A 22,177-nucleotide genomic window follows, 5' to 3' on the forward strand; every position below is an offset into this window, starting at 1 on the left:
CTTTCCTTAGCATACAAAGGGAATTCAAAACTCTCAAAAGCTGTTGTAACAGGCTGGAGGGAGGAAAAAGGGGTGAAAAGCTGGAGAAAATCATCTTTCCCTGTTCTCCCTGCACAGCAACACCGAATATTCATCAAGTGACCCTCATTGTCCTCAATGTTATCATGTCATAAAGTGGCATCCCACAGTACAGCAACAAAGCAATCCTGATTGCTCTTCCTGCCCTGAAAACCCCCCCTCCATGAGGAGCATCTATGGCAATAAACACAGAGTTAGGCATCACACCCACATGAACAGACCAAGCAACATTGTCACTTCTCAAATACAGAAAATGCTTGGATCAAACCTGTTTCCAACCTGCTCTGGGCAGATCTGTGGTTATCTCACTGCTTTGTGCCCCACACTGGGGCTCAATTAAGGCTGTTCTGGTTTAGGAATGGTATTCCCCAACTCAGTGCTCCCACTGAAACTCCAAACCAGGCTGCTAATCACTTGTTCCCTCTTCCTCTCTCCCTCTTTTCTGCATCAGGATGGAGAGGAGAACTGGAAACACAAAATGTTGTAAGAACAATTTACTGGAAACAGCAATGAGATAAGAAAAGGAACAGTAATAGCAACCATATTAAATAACAAAAATGATACAAAAGAGAGAGAGCTTCACATGGAAAAATGCCCACCATGGAGCCCAACCCCATCCACTGCCACTCCAACCCTGCCCTTCCTGGCTGCCCCAAAAATTAACCCCATCCTGGCTGGAACAGGACAATATTTCAAACATATCACCACAAATTAATATTGAGTATAATAAAGAATCATAATAAACACAAAACAGCTTTTTAGCATTTTTATTACAGTTTTAGCTAATTGTAGTACATAGATTATAACAGGTTTTTGTACCAAGAACTAGTAACTTTTGCTATCAACTATAAAGCTCTGCAAATTCAAAAGTATTTTTACTCCTAATATAAAAACCATCACAAGACAGTAAAAGAAAAAGAACTGTGGCCAGTTCAGCAGGCCACCAAACAGAATTTACCTTTTGTCCCCAAGCCTTTCTGCTACTCATATCTTTCTTTTACCAGCAGCTTTTCTGAGAAAAGTAGTCTTGCTTTTCACGCCTTAGCACAAAACCATCCATTTCAAGACCATCCCAAGAAAAGTGAAGGGGAACTAAACCTTCAGAGACATCAGGCACACTATGAACAATTGTCCCAAAGGCTTGGGAAGAAGCAGTAATTAATTATCTAAAATGGCTGGTGCCATAAACTTGGTTTTTCCCATTAAATGCCAAAACAACATACAAAAATATTTCTCCTGTTGAATTTTTAGATCAATTACTTTTTTTCCTTAATAATAACATTAAATGCTTTATCCTGAACAAATATTTTAATAGATATGTAAATATTCCAAAGAAATAATTTCACAGATGGTGACAAAACAGCACTAAACAAATGGAAAATGTGCTCTTGTTCCCATGTTAAAAATAGAGGGAAAAAACCTTATCAACCCAATAGACACAGTGAGAGTGACAAGTACAACCAGCCCCCTGTGCAGACATTTTACATTTCACAGTTTTTCTTCAAGTACAAGCTCATGGTAATAGAAATAAATAAGGTGTTGTGGAGTGTTCTCTGACAGTGCTGCTACATTACTTTGGTCCTACACCTTTTTTTTTGAAAAAGCAATTCAAGAATTTGGAAGCACATGTTTTTCCATCCAAGTTTTATATGTAGAGATTTGACAAAATGGGATTTAACTCTTCTGTGCATACAAAAAGGTTCTCATTTTCACTTTTGTAAAGGTTAGGGAGGGTTAAATGAGTCATGTCAAACTTTAATTACTTTGGAAGAGAGAGCTGGAGCTCCCCAGCAAAGGCTATGATGCAGGATTTTACTTCACATTTTTAGAAAGATTCAAATATAAAACAGCAGTTTCAGGCAGGTAAAAATTTAAATTTATATTTAATCTAGCCACTGAAGCACCACTGGAATTATACATTAGCTGTAGAAATTCCATTAATTTTTTCACAGGAACATTAACAAAATTATAAAAGTCACAGCTGCACCTGAGCTCAAAGAGCCAAAAGAAGTTGCAATTCTATCTATTTGTTTATTAGCTGCTCAGATAAGGATGTTTTGTGATAGATCAGATGAAGAAATCTGATTGCTGGCTTTATCAGGAGTAGCAAACAACTCAGGGTGTGTCACTGCTTGCCCTGTCAGCCACCACCTGGGCACTTGTGTTGATTATTGATTATTTGCTGCAAACACAACACAAGGAATGATCTGCAGCACAAGCCCAGCCAAGCTAAAAACAGTCTCCTTTGCTACCAGGATTAAAAAAGTGACCTTGGTCTATTAAAAGAAAACAGAGTCTCTCCTGAAGTAATACTGCTGACTCCATCCTGGAGCAAGAACTTAAAATACAGTTTGCATTGATCCTGACAGGAACAGGTCACTTTTAAAAAGAGAAGTGTGCTAATATATATTTTTACTACATGTAACAGTTTACAATGCCCTAAAAATAGTATGAAAATACTTATTAGGAATTATAGAATTTTTTATCCTTCGGATGTAGGAAACACCCATGCATAGAAAACTACTCTTTGGAGTTTACCTCTTTCAACAATAAAATCAGCCTTATTCAAGTTTATTTGGCTACAATAATGCCAGAAAATAGCAGGAGTGATTTGTGATGGCCTACAAGAAACTATTCAAAATTAGCTGCAATAGAGTAAGAGATTTTAGGAAAACAATAACCCTCAAGGTTAAATCTAAAAGAAATAATGCCTGTCATGTAACATACAGTGTGCCTTTCACAGAGGCATCTTCTTTCTTTTGCTAAGACACCAGGCATGCTTGAATTTTCATTTGATATTCTGCAGAGGCCAAGGAAATCCTCTGCTGTGAGCAGAGACAGAGAAAGGGCTGCTGGTCTCACACACACATGTAAACACTGCAATATTTATAAAATTAGCCTTGCAGGGGTGCAGCCTTAGTCAGGTGACTGTTATCTGGCACTGAACAAGGTATCACTGGCAGCTGTTTATTTCTAAATGGAATACAAAGTTAAAAGCAGGGAGCTAATAAGGTATACTAAAAAAATATTATTATCTACTGCTTATCAGGAAACTTTCAATGACTATTTTGTATCCCTAATAGGAAATTTAAAATAACCTCAAGAAAAGAAGGACTAAAGAAAATGAAAGTCAAATGTGTATAATATATAAAAATACCAACTGACTACATGTTATGAAATACATCTCACAAGGTGTTACCACAAAACAGTCCCACATTAAACTCCACAGCAAGCTCCAGATCACATGGAAGCAAGAGGCATCCTTTTGTCCTCCACCACTGCAATCCAGCTCCAGGAGGTCTCCTGTGAGTCAGGGGGTAAAATCAGCTAAAAACAAGACAGGAAAATACCATTTCAGATCAGCAGTCTTCTCACATTAAGAAACCTGAAAGAACTGCACACATTTTATAAGTCACAAGTAAACAATGACTTCATCATGAGATTAAGAAACCTGGTTAAACTATTTCAAAGACTTCTTCCATAATTCTTACCAGGATATATTGTATTGACTTTCTGGGAAATTTTTATATGTAGACACACATACCACCACACTGTTTAGTTTGACTCCAAGCCATCTAACTTTGCAAACAGCAGTTAATCCTTATAAATTAAAATTCAGACTGAAAGCTATGGAAACCCACCTCGTTAACATTTTTCCAAAACTTCTTAATACCAAGCACATTAGAGAGCAGCTAAAGGAGAAGTCCATTAAGTGGTTATTTAAGCATCTTACCCAAGACTTTACACATGGTGCCCGTGAACTGCACTGCTGTCACCTTCTCCACTTTGCATCTGCATCTGCATCTGTGCCTGCATTCTTGCAATCATCTCTTGCATGCGACGGAGCTGGAAAAGCAGCACAGGGGAATTCTGCAGCCTGATCTCACCTCAGAATACAATTCTTCACTGTCACCACTCTAATTCTTATTTTTATTAAAGAGGGATCACATATCTGCATTTTCTTTATCTGACAGGTAATGCATTCAGGTTATAGCATCTTCTTTTACTGCTCTTCATCACTGAAGAGGCTGGTATTTACTGATTGAAATAAATAGACTTTATTGTTGTACTGTGGGCATTTACTGACTGAAATAAATAGATTGTATTATTGTACTGTGGGATGGGATTTTTAAGCACTCCTAAGTGGAAGTCTCTGACATTACATGTATAAAAATTATAGTTCTGAAGTACTGAACAAGCATTTACACTTAGTAAAGTTTATCAGGAAAAGAAAAAGGCAGCCTGCTTATGTTCCTCCAAACTACTCCAGTATCTGTCATCCAAAAAAAAAATTGTCAGGATTATTCCCCAACTCCCTTGCTAGGATGACTAGGTGGAAGAAAGTTATACAGGCAAACCATCCAGTGAGACACAAGCATGACTAAGCTTGGTTGAAGCTCAGTTTTAGAGTATTGCATTTTAGACTAACAGACTATGTTAGAAGTAGCTTTTAATTGAAATCAACCATCTATGAATCCTATTAACCATGACCTCTTGCTTGTGTGGAAGATTCCCATTTATCCTGCCACCTGTGATCATGTCAGACCCTTTCCCTTCTGTCATCTACTTCTCAACAAGGCTATTAATCTCATCTACCTTAGCACAGGACCTGCTTCAGGTCCCACTTCAACCTTTCTGCCCACATTTTGCTTTTCATTGCACTTTTTCTAGTCTTGCCTATCTATAACCTTTAAAGTTTAGAGGAACAAGAAAAGCAGCATTAGATCTATGCATTATAAATTTGTCACAGTGGTAAAATGAGAATTTCTGATTCATTTTTTATTTCTGATCATTTATACCATCATTCTCTCTTTTGGTGCAGAGCTGAACTGACTTTGCCCCAGTCTGCAGCTGTTAACTGCAGATTACCTTACTCCTATGAGGATGTCTCTCCTTGCCCACCCAGTGTGTGTTACATCCATTGCTGATCACTAAAATGGAATCATGTTTTACCAGATTCCACTTGTTCCAAAAAATCCCTCTCTTCAGTCTCCTCTTGCCTCTTCTCATTCTGTTTTCTTAGTGAACCTTAAATAACTTTATATTGGCATTTAACTGTTTTTCCTTTACAAATTACCAAGATCATATAAATGTTTGCTCTAAAGTAGCCACAACACAAAAATTCCCCCATTACAAGAATAAAAAGTTCTGTCATCTTACTTCTGCTTCCTTCTCAAGCAGAATCTGGTCTTTATTCACTTCTTCATCTTCTATTTTCCTAAAACAATATTAATATTGTTAGAAACATGAAACCATTAAGGTTGGAAAAACCTTCTAAGATTGTTGAGTCTGAGCATTAACCCACCATTGTGTTAATCATTAAATCATGTCCCCCAGTGTTACTGTCACATTTTCTGAAAAATCCCTTTGCCACGATTCTTCTCCTGGGAAGCTGAGAAGCCTCAAAAAAGAATGAAGACAATAATTATCTGATTGCTTCTCCTGTGTTTGCTGCTTTGGAATGTGGTCTGGAGATTGTTTACCAACAGGTGTATGTTTGATTGGTTTCCTGTAAATTGTTTTTACTTAATGACCGATCACCATCAGCTGTGTCGGACTCTGAGGAGTCAGTCACGGGTTTTCATTATCATTCTTGTTAAGCCTTCTGATATATCCTTTCTCTTTCTTTAGTACAGTTTTAGTATAGCATTCTTTAATATAATATCATAAAATAATAAATCAGCCTTCTGAGAACATGGAGTCAGATTTCCCATCTCTCACCTCGCCCTGGAGACCTCACAAACTCCACACCCCAGTGCCACATCCAAAAGCAGTTTGAACACTTCCAGGGATACCAGCTGGCAGCCTGTGCCAGTGCCCAAACACCTTTTCTGTGAAGAAATTTCTCCTAATATCAATCTAAGGCTCCCTGGTGCAACCTGAGGCTGTTTCCTGTTATTGCACCGCTTGTTACTTGGGAGAAGTGACTGCCTCCCACCTGGCTTTATTCAAGATTTCCTACCACTTTGCTAATAGCTTTCTCATTCTCCATGTCACAACAGGGAAGGTTACTAATGGAGCTAATCAAGCAAGTGCCATCAAACATGTAAAGCAAACAAATTGGTGTTTTTTAAAAAATTAACAGAGAAATACTTTGTAAAAAAATCCTGTGTAAATAAAAAGAAATAAATTATTGTAAATAAATACATTGCAAAAAAATCTGCTGTGCCCCAAAACCTCTGAGATCATTAGTAAGGACAGTCAACACCTACTGTAAGCATTCCTGGTAGCAGAGGTGCAAGCTTGAAATAAATTCACATGAAATCTACCCTCACAGTAAATCTAACTACATTCTAGTACCATTTCAGAAATCTGAAAGTAAGTGGGCCACCTAACTAGAAAATATACAAAACATGTTTTAGTTTCACATACTCAACAGCAGCTTGAAATCCTCTAAAAATTGGATGATCTTAGGTCCCATTACCTCTAAGGCTTTTGTACACATCTGTGGGATAAAAGGTGCCAGAACTTGGGAAGTTTGGGGACTTTTACCTTGAATTTCAGAAAGCAGGATTTCAAATCAGGAGAGAAGAGCATTTTATCTTGCCTGTAGGCCAATGCTACAGGCAGAAAACTGTAAAAGGAAAACTCCTTTTGCTGAAAACTGAGCAGACATGTTACAAAATCTGTTAACAGCTTGATGGGGAAGCTTTTGCAAAATGCCCCTAAAACCCCAAAATGTGCAATTTGGAACCCTCTAGTGGCTGTGAGAAGAGATGCAGCTGAAACACCTAAATCAGGAATAATGCAGTTACCCTCAAGAACTCCCCAGCTCATCTTTACAGACCCTGTTATTGTATTTAAAAATGGGGTGGATTGCCCAGTTTTCTTTCCAGGAAAGCTGTGCCCTATCCAAGCCAGCTCAAAACAGGGCTAACAGTCTGTGACTGCTACTATTTATGTATGTCATGTTTAATAAAGCATTGCAAAAAAGTTTCATGATCTCTTTTTAAAGCCCCATCCAAATATTCTGGTTGTTAATTCTGAAAAAAAAACCACACTCTTTTTAAGATATCAGCTCTGATCTAATTTGCAGATTTTTTTAAGACAACATTTATCACAGACATCTGTCCTACTTAGTACCTTCAACATTCCAACCCAACTGTGTTTAAGCCTGACCAAAGCACAGATCTATTCCTACAATTCCCTAACTCCACCACCATCACTTCAGATTTACCAAATATTTTTTGCTACACTCTTTGTAAGCTGCTCAATAGAACTTGATGTTAACTGGAGTTACAGAGCTGCCCTTGTTCTACCAAATCCTAGCAGTGCAATGGTAGGTGAGACACAGAGAGAGCAAAATACAAATTCAGAAGAGGAGAAAGCAGCATGTAACCATGAGATGACAACCTGTTGCCTCGTTTGAGCCTCTCAGAGCGGAAATTCTCATAGTGAAGATCCTGGGTCACCTCCTGAAGGTCCTGCATGTGGGTGCTGGAGGAAGCAAAATAATTAAAAGATAAAACATCCTTGTGTCACATCAGTTTGCTTAAGCAACTCTCGCATTCAGCACTGTCCTGGATCAATGTGCTCAGCATGCACACCCACTTAGCATACTAATTTAAAACTAATTTCAGTTAAATTGGTGCAATAAAGGACACAGAGAGGTCACCTCAGCCCTGAGACTGCCCTGACAGAAGCTGCACTCCTGGGTGAGGCCTTTGACTAATCTGAGCAGGCAAATCAGAGTATCAAAGACCAGGAAAAAAACCAATCAGGGGGCTTTTCAGGTCTGCTCTCTTGCAAATGTATCTACTTATAGATACACGGAAATAAGCACAACCTCTTTTATGTTCCAGGGAATTTGAGTAGCAATACAACACTACATTGCACAAAATAATCAGACAAATCATTATTTTCACAGAATCACTGAGTAATTCAGATCAGAGAGAATCTGTGGGTCCTGTGTGGTCCAACCCCTAACTAGGCCTAGCTCAGCTAGGTCAAGTCCGCTCATGGCATTCTCCACACAAATTCTGAATGTGTCCAGGCATTACATAACTTCTGCAAACCCCCAGTGCCGTGCTCGATTATCTTGGTGATTGTTTTCTAAACTACCATTTAACTGGAATGTTCTAACTTACATTAACATGGTCCTCAGCTTCAGGAAGTCATTATGCTCTGGATTCTCCACTTCAACTACACCCCATGGGTAGAGCCGACCTCTGACTTTTTTACCTTTTGCTTCAATGAGTTGATTGGACCCCACTACACAAAATGGAATGCTGGCCTGAAAGCCAAAAGTGCCAAAGTTACTTATAATGAACCATGACAAACAACTCCAAGAACAACTTTTGTTCTGCTCAGCACTGCATATTACGGTAATAAGTTCATAATTATTTTAAATTAAAGGTGTAAAATAAATAAAAGGAACTTCTGCCACCATCTTCCAAGCTAGGGAAGCCTGGGCAGAGACACAGTGACTCGCTCCAGGTTTCATTGCAGCTCCTGTCCTAAAGCCATCTGAGCAGTCTGAAAAAATTACAACATATTATCCATGTATATAACTATTACACCAGTCACACCTTCAGGAGTCTGGTCTGCTCCTTAAAGTCTTCATCCTCATCTGATTCAGCATCAGGCAGGTGATAAATCTTGATGCCATGCTCTTCTATTTCATCCAGAATCTGAGATATGCAATAAAATAAATTGATATAATGTACATGGAGAATCAGCACTTTTAAATCTTAACATAAAATTACTTAATACACATTCTCTTAAGAAATCTGGATATATCTTACTCATCCAAATTGCTCAACAAGGATTTAGTTTTAAATACTATATTTCTTCATGATATTCAACAACTACTTGCCATGGACTTTCATACAAACAACAGTGTTCACAAAACCATCGTCCTTTGTGGAAACTGTGCCTTGTTAAACCTTTGCAATTTTTTTTGTAATAATAAAGGTGTTGACTCAGAAGTTATACTTGCTTGCTACAGTTTAACCTCCTTGCTCTTAACTCTGAATTAGTACTTGGGGAGATAGGGGTGGGAGTGTTTGAAAAACTGAGATATAGACACTACAAACACTTTTTTCTTCATGATGGACAGTAATGGTACCTGCACCAGGAATCCATCTACCATAGACCGCAAATTTTGCTCTTTAAAAAAGAATAATCTTTACTTCTGCAGAATTCTAGCACTCTAAACATACCTACTAGAGTATACTATAAATAAAGTCTTTATTTTTATTCCAGATTGGATAAGATAGCTATAAGGATTTTCAGAATAACTGACAAAATCATAAAGTTTTCAATGCAAGAGCTAAGACTGGAGCATGCCTTTGACAAGTTAATTCTAACACTTCTTTCTAAACTTCATAGCTGTTATTAGCTCATGATGGTTTGTTGAATCCCACCTCCTCCCAGCAAATACAGCATCAAGCCCTGCATGACTGGATGTGTTAAAAGGTTTTTCCTCTGGAAGACAGAACTGGAATGCTTTAGAAAGAGTGACATAAGGGAAGAAAAACAACCTCACAATCAGAAACATCTCTGAAAATCCCATTTTTTAACCACCAGAATTCTGGGTAAAAAAACGCAAATATACATGTGCACATTCTATATGCAGATACTATCTCTGCTTTGGGACTGATTAAACAGGTAACAGAGCAATTAGCATCAGCAAATGTATTTAAATATTTTTCCAAAGTTTCAAAATTCACTCAATCTAATTGTAAATGTAGCCAGACTGCCATTTTGCAACCAACATTCTAAGGACAATTTCTCAGTTAATACATAATAAAATACAGGATATCAAACTACATATTAAGTGATGCTCCACTGTGCATGAGATTGTATTTTCCTCATCTAGGACAGAGCAAGGTTAATGAGAATGCCCCTCTCTTCAGCCACCACACTGCCACAACCAGAGCACAACACATTTCTGCAAGCCAGAAAAATACTCACCCTTTTCTTTAGTCTCTCTCTCTCCTTCAGAGAAAGTGTATCAGCTTTTGCAATCACTGGTACAATATTTACTTTGTTGTGTATGGCCTTCATAAACTCAACATCCAGAGGCTTAAGGCTAAAATTAAAATATGGAAAATTTTATTTATTTTTACTCTAAATTACCAATTTATTTTCACTCCAACATAAATGTCTCTCTTTACACAGAGACAAAGAACACAGCCAATTAATGTCAGCAGTTACAACAGCTCTTAAGTAATGGCAACCTGATTCTGAAAATTTAAATTACCAGGCACAAACCAATTCTCTAAAATAAAATAAAGTAAAAAAAAGACAGAGAAACACCTACCCATGACCAAATGGTGAAATGAAATAGAAACAGCAGTGAACTCGATTATCTATGATATGTCTTCTGTTCAATCCACTCTCATCATGCAGGTATCGCTCAAACTGCTCATCAATGTAAGAGATTATGGTCTTAAAACTGTAAAACAAACACAGATTTGAGGAATCACAAAACTTTAGGACTCTTTCAAAGGTAATATTAAACCAGTAAGATAGCCTGCTGGTGAACCAATCTTCTGTTGGACAAAAATTCATTTACTGATTCTATAGAACAGGGAAAATAGAAGAGCACACATCTTAACACTTTATTGGAATTCTAGAATAACAAATAATAACAAGCTACTATGCATATTACATATATATGTATATAAAGACAAAATATACATAACCCAACCTCAGTTCTACAACAAATTTCTCTTGGGTTAGTGTTTATATCTTGATGAACATCAACCACACATTTTCAAGATATTTAAAGGTTCTTGCTGCAAACTGATTTAAAATCATAAATGGTTTGTGTTGGAAGGGACCTTTAAAGATCACCTATTTCCAAGCTACTCTCATGGGCAGGAACACCTTCTATTAGTCCAGGGTTCTCTTGAACACTTACAGGGATGAGGCAGCCACAGCTTCTCTGGGCAACTGTGCCAGGGGCCTCAACACCATCACTGGAAAAAAGTCTCTGCTACATCCAACCTAAATCTACTCTCAGTTTCAAACCATTGTCCCATTCTCTGCTGCTACAGGTCCTAGTGTTAAGTCTCTGCCCATGTTTCCTGTGAGCCCCTTTGATATATGTCAAGTCCTCAGAAAGGTCTCCCTGGATCTTCTCTTTTTCAGATAGAACCCCAACTCTCCCAGCCTCTCTTTACTGCTGTTTTAGCCCTTGGATCATTTTTGTGGTCCTCCTCTGCACCTGCCCCAACAGGTCCATGTCTGCCTTGTGTTAGAGCCCAGAGCTGGATGCAGATCACACAGGAGTGGGGCAGAATTCCCTCCCTCAGCCTGCTGGCCACACTGCTTTTGACACAGCCTGGGACACTAATGGTTTTCAGGGACTGCCTGCTCATACCCAACTTTTGTCCACTAGTGTCCTGGTTCTGGCCCAGATCTACAGGAGGGGACAACTCCAGAGAGGAGCAACTTATTGCAGTGTGCTTGAGCCCTGGCTTTTATTTACTGGACACTGCTCATCACTAGAGAGCGGCCTCAGGCAAGGAGGAGGAAAGCAGAGCAGCAGGCACCATGGCCATTCCAACTGCAGCTGAACCACTGCCACAACCTGTGCCACAAACAGCTGCCCCTACACTGAAGAAGAAATCCAAGACCAAATCAGTTTGCTTAGTGAAGGACGAAGAGGAAGCAGGGCCCTCACAGCAGGAGGAAGAGGCAGGGCCAGAGATAATCACCCAATTGTTATTCCTGGTGAGCTGCAAGATATGTGAAAATATTTCAGCTGCCATTGGGGGACACCCTGGCAACCTGGCTGCTCTGGTATCAGGACATGGTAGCCCACCACATGGAAGCAGATCATAGGGAAGCCAAGGAACTGCAATCCCTGTCCTGCGATGTGGGCATTGACAAGGGGATTAGGAAGAGGACAGAACCTCTCAGCTTTGGTGGTGACTCCTGTCAAGTGTGAGGGAAAGGTATTGTCTCAAGGATGATCTAATGGTGTGACCATGCAGGTGGAAGATCATGGAAAAAGGTATCCAGTACCTGAGAGAATTAGCTGTGCTGGAGGCAATCTATAGGGGTTCAAATAACCATCAGTCCCCTGTAGATCCAGATGAGGTTCACTGTACACAATCCACGTGGCAGAAGTTTGTACAGAGCACACCACTGTTGTATGTCAACTCACTGGCATTGTTGTCAATGAAAGAAGGAGTGCAAACAGTGCTTCAGGTGACCCAACTCTGGCAACATGAATAGAACTTTTTTTATTCCCTACCAGCTGTTGCAATGCAAGTTGTTTTCCATTACCATCTGTATGGCAGATTACCTTTGTCAAGTGGGCAGTTTGCTTTATCTCTCTCTTTGAGTGCCACATTCACAACTCCCTCGGGAGGGGACATTGCTGATAACAGACTATTGAATGTCACTGCATGACTGATAAGAACTATAACATCCCATTGGGAGATGTGAGCCCAGAGGGAGGAGCCAAGCATTGCTACCCAGATATAATCCAGAGGTTTTGAGACACCAGCACGGCTTTCTCCACGGGATTCCCCAGAGGAACAGCAGCTGTCTTCTTCCATGGGATCTTCAGAGGAAGAATACATCCTTCTCTACAGATCCTCCTTGCTCCAACAGAACCACACCTGATACTTCAGGAGGGCTGCAGCCACATTTCCAATTGGACTGCCACCAACACCCCACAGGGTGTCAGGTTTGGTTCTGACTCTGTCAGTGTTGTTCTAGCGGACTGCATTGTTTATTTTACTCTTTTTTTTTCCTTTCCTATTAAAGAGCTGTTATTTCCTGCTCCCATATTTTTGCCTGAGAGCCCCTTAATTTAAAATTTATAGCAATTCGGAGGGGTGGGGAGGGTTTACATTCTCCATTTCAGGGGAGGCTCCTGCCTTCCTTAGCAGACTCCTGTCTTCCCAAACCAAGACACCAGCCTGCACCTCAGCTGTGGAAAGACTATCCAAGATTAAGAACAGATTTGAAAAACTAGAGAGGAAATGTTCCATACTCCACCAGTATGGGCCAGTCTCTGCTGCTGGGAGCAAACAGCCCCATCCTCAGGAGACAGGATGTACACCACGTGGTAATCTGTGGTTTTACCTACATGGCCACAGAAAAGACATCAGGAAATGGGAAAACCCACCACTGCCTCAGCAGCAGGGGTGCAGGAGTTGAGAGGAAGTACCACCACCACAGGAAATTCTTCAAGCACAAATGCAGCTCCAGCCTCCAGTGGGCATGTCCTCAGACAGAATAGAAGGGCTGATGTTACTCCTATAGTGTAAGGCTTCAGAACACTTGCAGTACATTGATGGCATCATCATGTGGGGAAACACTGCAGAGGAAGTTTTGAGCAAGGAGAGAAGATAATCCAAATATTTCTGAGGGTTGGTTTTGCCATAAAACAAAGTAAGGTCAAGGGACCTGCTCAGGATATCCAGTTTTTAGGAATAAAAGGACAAAATAGGCATTGTCAGACTACAATGGATGTGGTCAACAAAACAGCAGCTCTGTCCCCAGTGAGCAGCAGGAATGAAGCTCAGGCTTTCCCAGGTGCAGTGAGTTTTTGTAAGGCGCATATCCCAGAGTACAGTCAGATTGTAGGGCCTCTCTATTATGCGACCCAGAAGAAGAATGATTTTAAGTGGAGTCCTGAATAACAACAAGCTCTTGAACAAATGAAAGAGGAGATTGCTCATGCAGTAGTCCTTGGGCTCACAGGACAGGACATGTGGCATTGAAGCTGAATTTCACTTCATTGGGAAATTTAATTTCCAAAGTTATGGGGAAAGGCAGAGGTTGCCTTGAGGTTTAGGGGTTTGAGAGAAGCGGGAAAAGGGATTACCACTAAAAACTGATGTGACCTCAAGATTAGTTCTCAGTATTTACTATTACGTAAATTTGCAAAAAGAAAAAACAAACAACCAACCAAAATCTAAGTCGATGAAAAGCACTTAAAAATTAGGCACAGAATCTGAGAATGCTCAAGTGAACGTGGACAAGAGCTAGGGGTGGATTTTTGCTCGCACTGAAGAGCAGGCGATTTACTTTCTCAGAGTATTCTTGAGAATCAAGGTCACTGTTCACTTACAGCTCTTTCAAACAAAATGGAAGTTAACAAAGAAAGAAAAAGTGCCACAACATTTATTTCAATTTGTGTCAAAGTTATTGATGCCTCTTCATATGTATTGGAATTAATTCATAACACCAAAATTAAGCTTCTTCAAAATAAGAAAACAAAGAATCCCACCTCAAATTCAGCATTTCACAGACACACAGCACACTTCCACCCCCCAGGAGAGATAAGAAATCTATGTCATTCTCTATAGATAGATGAAGAGATGCTCTGTGTGCACGTACCAGTCTCGGCAGTTGATGGCATCCCCGTATCCCGGGGTATCCACAACCGTCAGCCGCAGCTTCACTCCCCTCTCCTCAATTTCAACTGTGGAGGCCTCAATCTGCACCGTGCGCTCAATCTTATCTGAAAAACAACAAACTGCATCCTGCACAGTCCAGTCTGACACCATGGCACTCTGAGATCAGCTCCAAAAATTAACTGGCAGATAAAACAGCATAAATATTATTCTATTGATTGCATTCTAAGGCCTGATAACAAAAAGACTCAGTACATAAATTCCTTCAGTGTTATTAGAGGACTGAGTATGAGATTCCATACTTTTCTTAAAAATAATATAGAAATGAAGGCAAAAGGTCTGAGACAAAACCATCAGTAATGGGAAAACAATATAAAATTATATGTAATGGATTTTTTTCCTAAGGCTGGAAGTAATAAGTAGCATCAGCTAACATGATTAAATCATTAAAGCAAGTCATTCAACAGGTAGCAAAAAGAGAAAAATTGCATATTTTATTTTATTACAATATTCTCTTTTGCTGTGTTATTGCATACCTTGATAACAACAAAAATAGGACAAGGAAATGAAGAAGACTAGGAAGTGAAGTTCTCATTCACTGAATATCAATCTAAAGCAAATGAATTAAGGTGCAATCAGGTATAAACAACAATTCATATGTTTACAATTGCAACAGATTAAAAACTAAATAAATTCTCTGATTTTTTATCTTACTGTGACACAAAGACTGTTTTTAAGCAAAAGAAGGGATCAAATTTCTAGGTGTTAATACAAATACACCCAAAGACTAAATAAAAAAGACCTGATAGACATCCTGGGTGCAGAGGAAAACGGTTTTATCAAACAGCTCAAGTGTCAGGAAACGCATTAGAAACTACTGGAGCTAGAAATCACTGTTGGCTGTTACCAAGCTCAAAGATAAATGCATTCAACTCCAAAAACCACTGAGCAAAGATATATTTACCAGCAGCTCCTGGGATTATCCTTTCTGGATAAAGATCTGTCAGGAAGAGGCTGTTTATTAATGTAGATTTTCCTAATCCAGATTCACCTGTGATTCAATATAAAGATAAATTCAAAATATTTACATAAATAATTTCAAGATTATCTGACAGTATTATCTGACTATAGATTTTTTCATATTTCTTTCAAAGTAAGAATTTGCAAATTCTAATTTTGGATTAGCCAAGTTTACACAAAGAGGTTGAAAAACAATTTTTACATCTTGCCTTTGTAATGCACTTTCCCAGAGCTCTCACTGAGGATCTGTAATTAATGCTGCTAGTCAAGTGGAGTTGTGACCCATTTCAACTTAAGATTTTCCATTTCATGTCTCCTGAATTTTTAAGACAAGATTTTCTGTTATCACTCCAGAATGTGAAATATCATACCCAGTGAGAAGCTATATTCTGTCAAGGCTTTATCATCAATTTAAACAATGAAAAATCCATTGCTGAACTTCTGTACAGCCAGGCTACATAAAGTGGGATTTATTTCTGTTTTTTAAGCCAATATGGCAAACAAGAACTCAAAGCAAGAGGAATATGGCCACTGAGCAATTTTTTTATACTGATGAACTTGGGGATTACCAAATTGTACCATGAGTATATTTTTGTTCTAGAGATACTGACAGCCGTGAGGAAAATTTAGACTCATTAGAGATCAAGATTTTAATCAGAACAAATGTTTATAGCATAAAAAAGTGTAGCAACTTGAAATGCTCAGTACTTGAGTTCACTGAAGAAATATTTTTATAGAATTTTAGTTTTATTTCAGGTGTTGATAGGATTAAATTTTAAAAAATGTTAAAAAATGATGGGCCACAGAATCTCTGAGTAGCACTGCAATATGAATCTGACAAAAACATCTGAACAACAGAAAAAAAAGGACAGAAATTTTTTTGAAATTAAATAAGAGTTGCCAGTTTTTAATGCCTTACAGAAAGCAGCTTTGAAGATCATATTGTGCCAGTGCAGCCTGCACCAGTGAAGGTGACAGGCACCCAGAGTAACTCAACAGTCACATGGAATCATTTCAGCAAAAAATCAGAAAAGTATGATTTCATCCACTGCCACATTCCACTGTCTCAGTAAGGGTAAATATTACACATAAACCAAAACGGTTTTCATAGTCACTGTCAATGATTATATTGGCTACAGTAGTTTAGTGACTCTTCAGTGAAAAAACGATTTAGATGAAGTCATAGCTTAATAATGAGAATGAACATAAAAACAAACACAAGTGACTGGGATTTCTTTGGGAGCAACACAGCCAAGCAGCCAAATTCTTATAAACTCCAGCTCACATTTTCAGATACCACAGTAAACAATAGCAGGGAAAAAAAAACATAGCCAAAAGCTGTGTAAAAAAGCAAAATCATTGATTAGGATTCTGTCAGCACAGGCAGCTTGTAAAGTATTATCCTGCTCAGAAATGAAGGAGGATGGCAACTTAATGAAAAATGAGTTCAAAACAGGCACTGTGACACAGCCCACAAGAGAACATACTTAAACTCCATGCATATTTGAAGAGAAAGCATTCACATTCCAAACTGTTGAAATAATCAACAATTTAAAGCACAGTTTATTTTATCTTACATCAGCTGCCTCCCTCCGCTAGTGTATCTTAAAACATCACTTCAAATTTTCAATGAAATTATTTTTTTCCAAGTCCTCTTCTTTTAGTTTTCATTTACCCCTTAAAATACTGGCAGGCAACAACAGTAAAGTTCCACTTCACTCCAACATGGGTGGATTAATTCTCTTTCTGTTACTCTTACATCATTTCCCCTCTATTTCTATTTTACAAGAGACAAGAAACAACTGTTGGTCTATATAATTTTACATTGCTCTCTTCCAGAACTGTTTTACGTGGCAGAATTTGCAATTAGAATTCAAACAGATCTAGAAGTCTAGAGAAAGCACATCTTTTCTTTCCCAAAACTGTTAACAATTGTAAGATCACTGAACACTAAATTCTGAAGAGTTAACAGCAGACATCACAATTTGAAGCAGCTACTCATAGTTTGGTTTTACTCTTAGATTTGATGAGATATCCTTCATGGCATCATGCAAATCAAATACAGTAAAAAACTACAACAAAATTCTAGGAAGGCGAAGATACAACACTGAAGAACAAAATACAGAAGCAGGACAAAAGCAGTGCTAGGGTTGTCATTTGGCAAAACTAATGAAAGGTTTCAGGACAGACTCTCCCTGTAACTACTGAAATCCAAGACCATTAAGAAGTTAAACACCTCCTATCATCATCACTATCTCACCTCTCCTGCTCATTCCCACTGTGATGTCTCTTAGGCAAATCTAGCGCACAAATGGGATTTATTTCTTGTTGTGCCAGGTAATGAAGAGCCTAATTCTATTAGGGTACTTTTTGTGAAAGCCTATTTAAAAGCAAGAATTACAGAGTTCAAACAGCAAAACTCACAAGTTATGGCTCACAAACAGAGAGACAGACAAAACACTCAAGCCTGACTTGGGAGTCTATTTAATTTTCAAGAATAGCAACCCATTTCTCAAAGGATCAAGGTATTTCTGCAGACATCAGATTTTTTACCAACACAGACTTCCAATGAATTATCAAATAGAGTAACACTTTAGATTACAGCTGCTAACATAAAATCATGATCAAAGTAAAAAGTAACAGCTCACATCAAAACCAACTGGTCCAATTCTCAGTCCTTCTCACTCTTTCACGAGAGTATTTGGAAGGGTTGAAAAGATAGAGTTCAGATTGTTTTGAACTAAAGAAGTATAAACAACATTTTAAATAGAATGGTCTCCTTAATACAAGTCTCTTAATCATACACACAAATGAACTAAGACAGTATTCAAATGCAAAACCAGTTTTAAACTACATTTTAAATGGAGTGCTGGAATCCTGTAAGACAGGGGAGAAGGAAGGAAGGAATGATTGCTGGAGTGCACAATAAACTTTCTTCACCCACAAACTTATTAATGTGTTCAAGCACGGTTTGTAATGTGGTAAACAACTGCTGCAAGAATCAACTAAATATAAAAGAAAGCTAAGTGCAACAGTAAAGTTTTGATGCAAGCTGAAGCGTTAGAATAGTGCAAGTAACATTTGTTTTAACTTCAAATTCCCTGTGAGCAAGTACTAATTGTGAGAAAAACTATAAAATGTTTCCTTACCAACCACCATCAGAGTAAATTCAAACCCCTTTTTCACAGACTTTCGGTGAACCTGATTGGGAAGGTTTGCAAATCCAACATAGCCAGGAGTTTCTGGGTTGGTAAATTGAGCAGGCTGTTGCTACAAATGAAATTTAAAAAAATAACACAATAATAAGCAACCACTCAAGATTTAGTCGTTTGTATAACTTCTTTCTTCAACTCAAAAGGTTTGAAGCTATGTGACAAAGAGGAAACTACTCAGAGGTTCCTACTACTCAACAGTTTCACAAAGAAGTGCAGAACAACTACACTGACCTAGAGCTTAAAAAACACTTCACTTGTTCAGATATCCAGCTAAGATCACTTTAACTAAAACAGAAACAAAATCCCAAATAGTTATTTATCAAAGTATGACAAAGTATGAATTGTGGGCACTAATCACTTCTTGAAGAGTCTTCACACACAGTTAAAATAAAATAGTTTTCTATGGACTTGAAGAAAAAGATGAACATTCCTGATCCTTTTTTAGCACATCCAAAGGAAAACCCTGAGCAAGTTGTGAAGTGAAAGCCTTCTGCTGGAGGTGCTCTTCAGAGAGCTCTCTTCAAGTGTGGGGAAGGGGACTTTACAGAATAGAATGCTCACTACTACAGATATGGCAGAGAAATCTTTACATCTCTTAGTTCCCTCTTCAAACACATCACTCAAGCACCCTTTATCACTCTTTTCTCTCCAATAAACCAACATGGGTGTTTTACCCATCATAGCAAATGCTGGGAGCCAAGAATTAGATGAATCCCAGCATGACAATAATATTTTAGGTTACAATATTTTAAATGAAGGATTTTATTGGAAAACTAGTTGATTCTATAAGTAAAGAAAGAAATTAAAACTAATCCACCATTTCCTTAAATGATGCACAAAATTGCAGAAAGGAAGTTTCAGTGAAGATGCAGCAGGGAGCTTTTATACAACTCTGACCAAAATGAAACCCTTCCAAGAGTATTAGTTAACTGCAGAGATTTATACGTGCATGAAACTACTTTAATCTATGTCTTACATCATTCATCTTTCAATACTGTGTCTCCCAAAGACAGTAAATTTTGAATACCCTTCATCATCAAACAGATGCAAGTTGTGCAAGTTGCACAATTGTCATTGAAGATTAATACTTAAAAACAAAAAAATGTATTTGCCATTGTTACACTAGAAGACAAAAATGTTATTCTTACCTTGGACATTTTTAGGCAAGGACAGGAAAAAATCTGAAAAAAATAATAACGTTTATCAGCTTGTTAAAAATTTTATGAGGAAAAAACCCACCCACAAACCAGTGTAATATCTGCTGTTGCACTCTAAATTGGCAAAGGAGCATCCCTGACTGGATGTCCAGACTCTGAAACAGTGTCAACTCCTTCACAGGGCACAAGTATTTGACTCTTCTGTACTAACAAGGGGCAGAATTTTCAGCTACCATTGCTCTTATAAATGCAGTCAGACAAGAAATTCAAGCAACATGAATGGGGGGTGCTGAAGGCAGCACATGTGCGACAAACCATTCTGAAGGCCTCAAAGTCCACATCCTTTCTGAAAACTCACCAAACCAAGCACCTTGCTAAAAGACACCTTGCTCTTTAGAGAAAACAGTTTCTTCAAAGCAAAAGAAAACCCCTAATTCATGTATTACTTTTCTTCTCAAGCCTCTTTCTCCTCAACATTTCCATCCATGCTTGTTTTGTAAAGAGCTCACAGCTTCAAAATGAAACTTTTTCTCTTCCTCTTTTATCTAGATGCTCGCAAACTCAGTCATTCTACCTCCTGCTTACCAATATAAAATTTTCATATGTAGCTGTATGTGAAATATAAAACAGGCACAAAAAATGTTTAAAGATTTCTTATCTAACACTTATGTGCAAAGAGTCTCTTAACAAAGACTCACCAACTACTAACTTGCATGATTTCAGGAGATCATGTGATTTACTGCAGCAACAAAAATGTCTGCATATGCTGTATCTGCAAGTGATAAAGAGCACAATTCCCCTTTCCAGTCCCTCCCTTGGCTCACACTCTTACCACAAGGTATCAGTTCCCACTCCCAAAGCCCTCAGCCACCTCTTACCTAGCTCACTTGCACTTTAATTCCATGGATTTGAAATTATCACTACCTGATTCTTTCCATCTTCCAAGCAGATTTTGTCAGCAAGCTCAATTTGTGTGAAATTACACCAAACTGCTTCAGTTTGCAGCAGCCTTCAGTCTGTTCCTCCCAGCAAAGAGACATCTTGGAATCAAAACAAACTGCCCAGCGTTAGACAGCAGAAGCCCAACTTTTTGTGTCAGGCACAAGGTAAAGTTGTTTCAGTGTGGGGATGATTTCCAGGATTTTCTCCTCAAAGTTACCATATAGGTGTATGTTTACACAATTTCAACCTCATTTGGGTTTGATGGGAGTTACAGACTGAAGATGTTAAACACTGAAGTGATTTGGTGTCCTTTCTCATTAAGCCAAATTCGCTGAGAAAAATCTGACACCCTGATTACTGGCACAAAGTAAAAACTGGATAACATGGTTCTCAAGTGAAATAGTAAGATAAAAATAAAATCTAGTATCTGCAACATCTGTATTTCAGTCCACAAAACAATCTATGACCTATGATGTATGCAGCTAGTGAAGAACTTATCCATGAGCCTTTTATCATGTAAGATTGCTCTGATAGCAACTCTTCCTTCCAAGAGTGTTTCCTGCCCAGTGATGTCACCGATTCCTGCTTAAGCATTCTCCATGAGAGGTTTTCAATGCCAAACAAAACCAGATCCTGCTGGAACACAGAGGAACATTCTTTTAATTTGTGAGACTTGTCTGTCACCCAACTATTTCTCAGAGGCGGGCTAAGAGCAGAGGAAAGTTTCTCACAGCTACTGGGGAAACGAAGCAGCCAGCAGAGTTATGCAGACGGCTACAGCTACATTATATTTTAACATAGAGAACAAGCACAGAAACTTTTCACGAATGATCTTTCCCACGGCGTTCCCGCCCGGTCCGAGCGCTCCCACACAGGCGGGAGCACACCCGAACCCGAAGGCCAAGGCCCCGTCCCACCGCAAACCCGAGCCCAGGGCAGCGCACGGGGGGCTGCGGGCTGAGGTCGGGGTTCGGGTGCCTCGAAGCAGCCCAGACTTTCCTCAGGAGCTGGTCGGACATGTTCCTCACCCTCCGGTCTCCACAGCGCGGCTAGAGTTTTCTACGAAAGCACGTCCAGAAGCGACTGCCTTGCCTGCCGTGGGAGGGGCCCCCGCCCGGGGGTCCCATGGCGGCCACGCGGGCACCAGATCCCGCCTCACACCTCCCCGGCAGCGCCCGCAGCGCGCATCGTCCTGCTCCCTCCTCACCAGCATCACCTCACCTCAACCAAACCCCTCAGGTTCGGGGATCCGTCTAGAAAAGGACAGAGCCCTTCCCAGCGCTGCTGCCCGCCGCGTCCCCTCACGCCCAGTGGAACCTCGCGCTCCCGGGGCGGGGCAGGGCCCCTCCCTCACCTCAGCGCCTCCCGCAGCCGCCGGCCCCGAGCTCCGCTCCCGCGCGCGCACGGCCGGCCGAGGGGGCGGGGCCGCTTCGCCCCAGGC

General features: G+C 39.4%; 1 protein-coding gene across 2 annotated transcripts; it reads right to left on the reverse strand.

Annotated features, from left to right (window-relative positions):
• Positions 1-829: 829 nt before the first annotated feature.
• SEPTIN2 (septin 2) lies at positions 830-22,165 on the reverse strand. 2 transcript variants are annotated; one of them, XM_030954397.1, is made up of 13 exons: positions 22,091-22,165; positions 19,786-19,818; positions 18,572-18,692; positions 15,367-15,453; positions 14,386-14,509; positions 10,343-10,477; positions 9,994-10,111; positions 8,607-8,708; positions 8,166-8,311; positions 7,432-7,515; positions 5,239-5,296; positions 3,812-3,924; positions 830-3,405 (listed from the first exon to the last, which is right to left on the reverse strand). In XM_030954397.1, exons 2-12 carry the CDS (start codon positions 19,792-19,794, stop codon positions 3,820-3,822), a joined length of 1,089 nt encoding a protein of 362 aa, XP_030810257.1. In that variant the 5' UTR covers positions 19,795-19,818; positions 22,091-22,165; the 3' UTR covers positions 830-3,405; positions 3,812-3,819. The 2 variants fall into 2 exon arrangements, with proteins under 2 accessions (XP_030810257.1, XP_030810258.1); XM_030954398.1 differs by lacking the exon at positions 22,091-22,165 and adding an exon at positions 21,958-22,083.
• Between the last annotated feature and the right edge of the window lie 12 nt (positions 22,166-22,177).

This window comes from Camarhynchus parvulus, chromosome 9 (genome assembly GCF_901933205.1).
Source record: "Camarhynchus parvulus chromosome 9, STF_HiC, whole genome shotgun sequence".
Taxonomy (NCBI): Eukaryota; Metazoa; Chordata; class Aves; order Passeriformes; family Thraupidae; genus Camarhynchus; species Camarhynchus parvulus.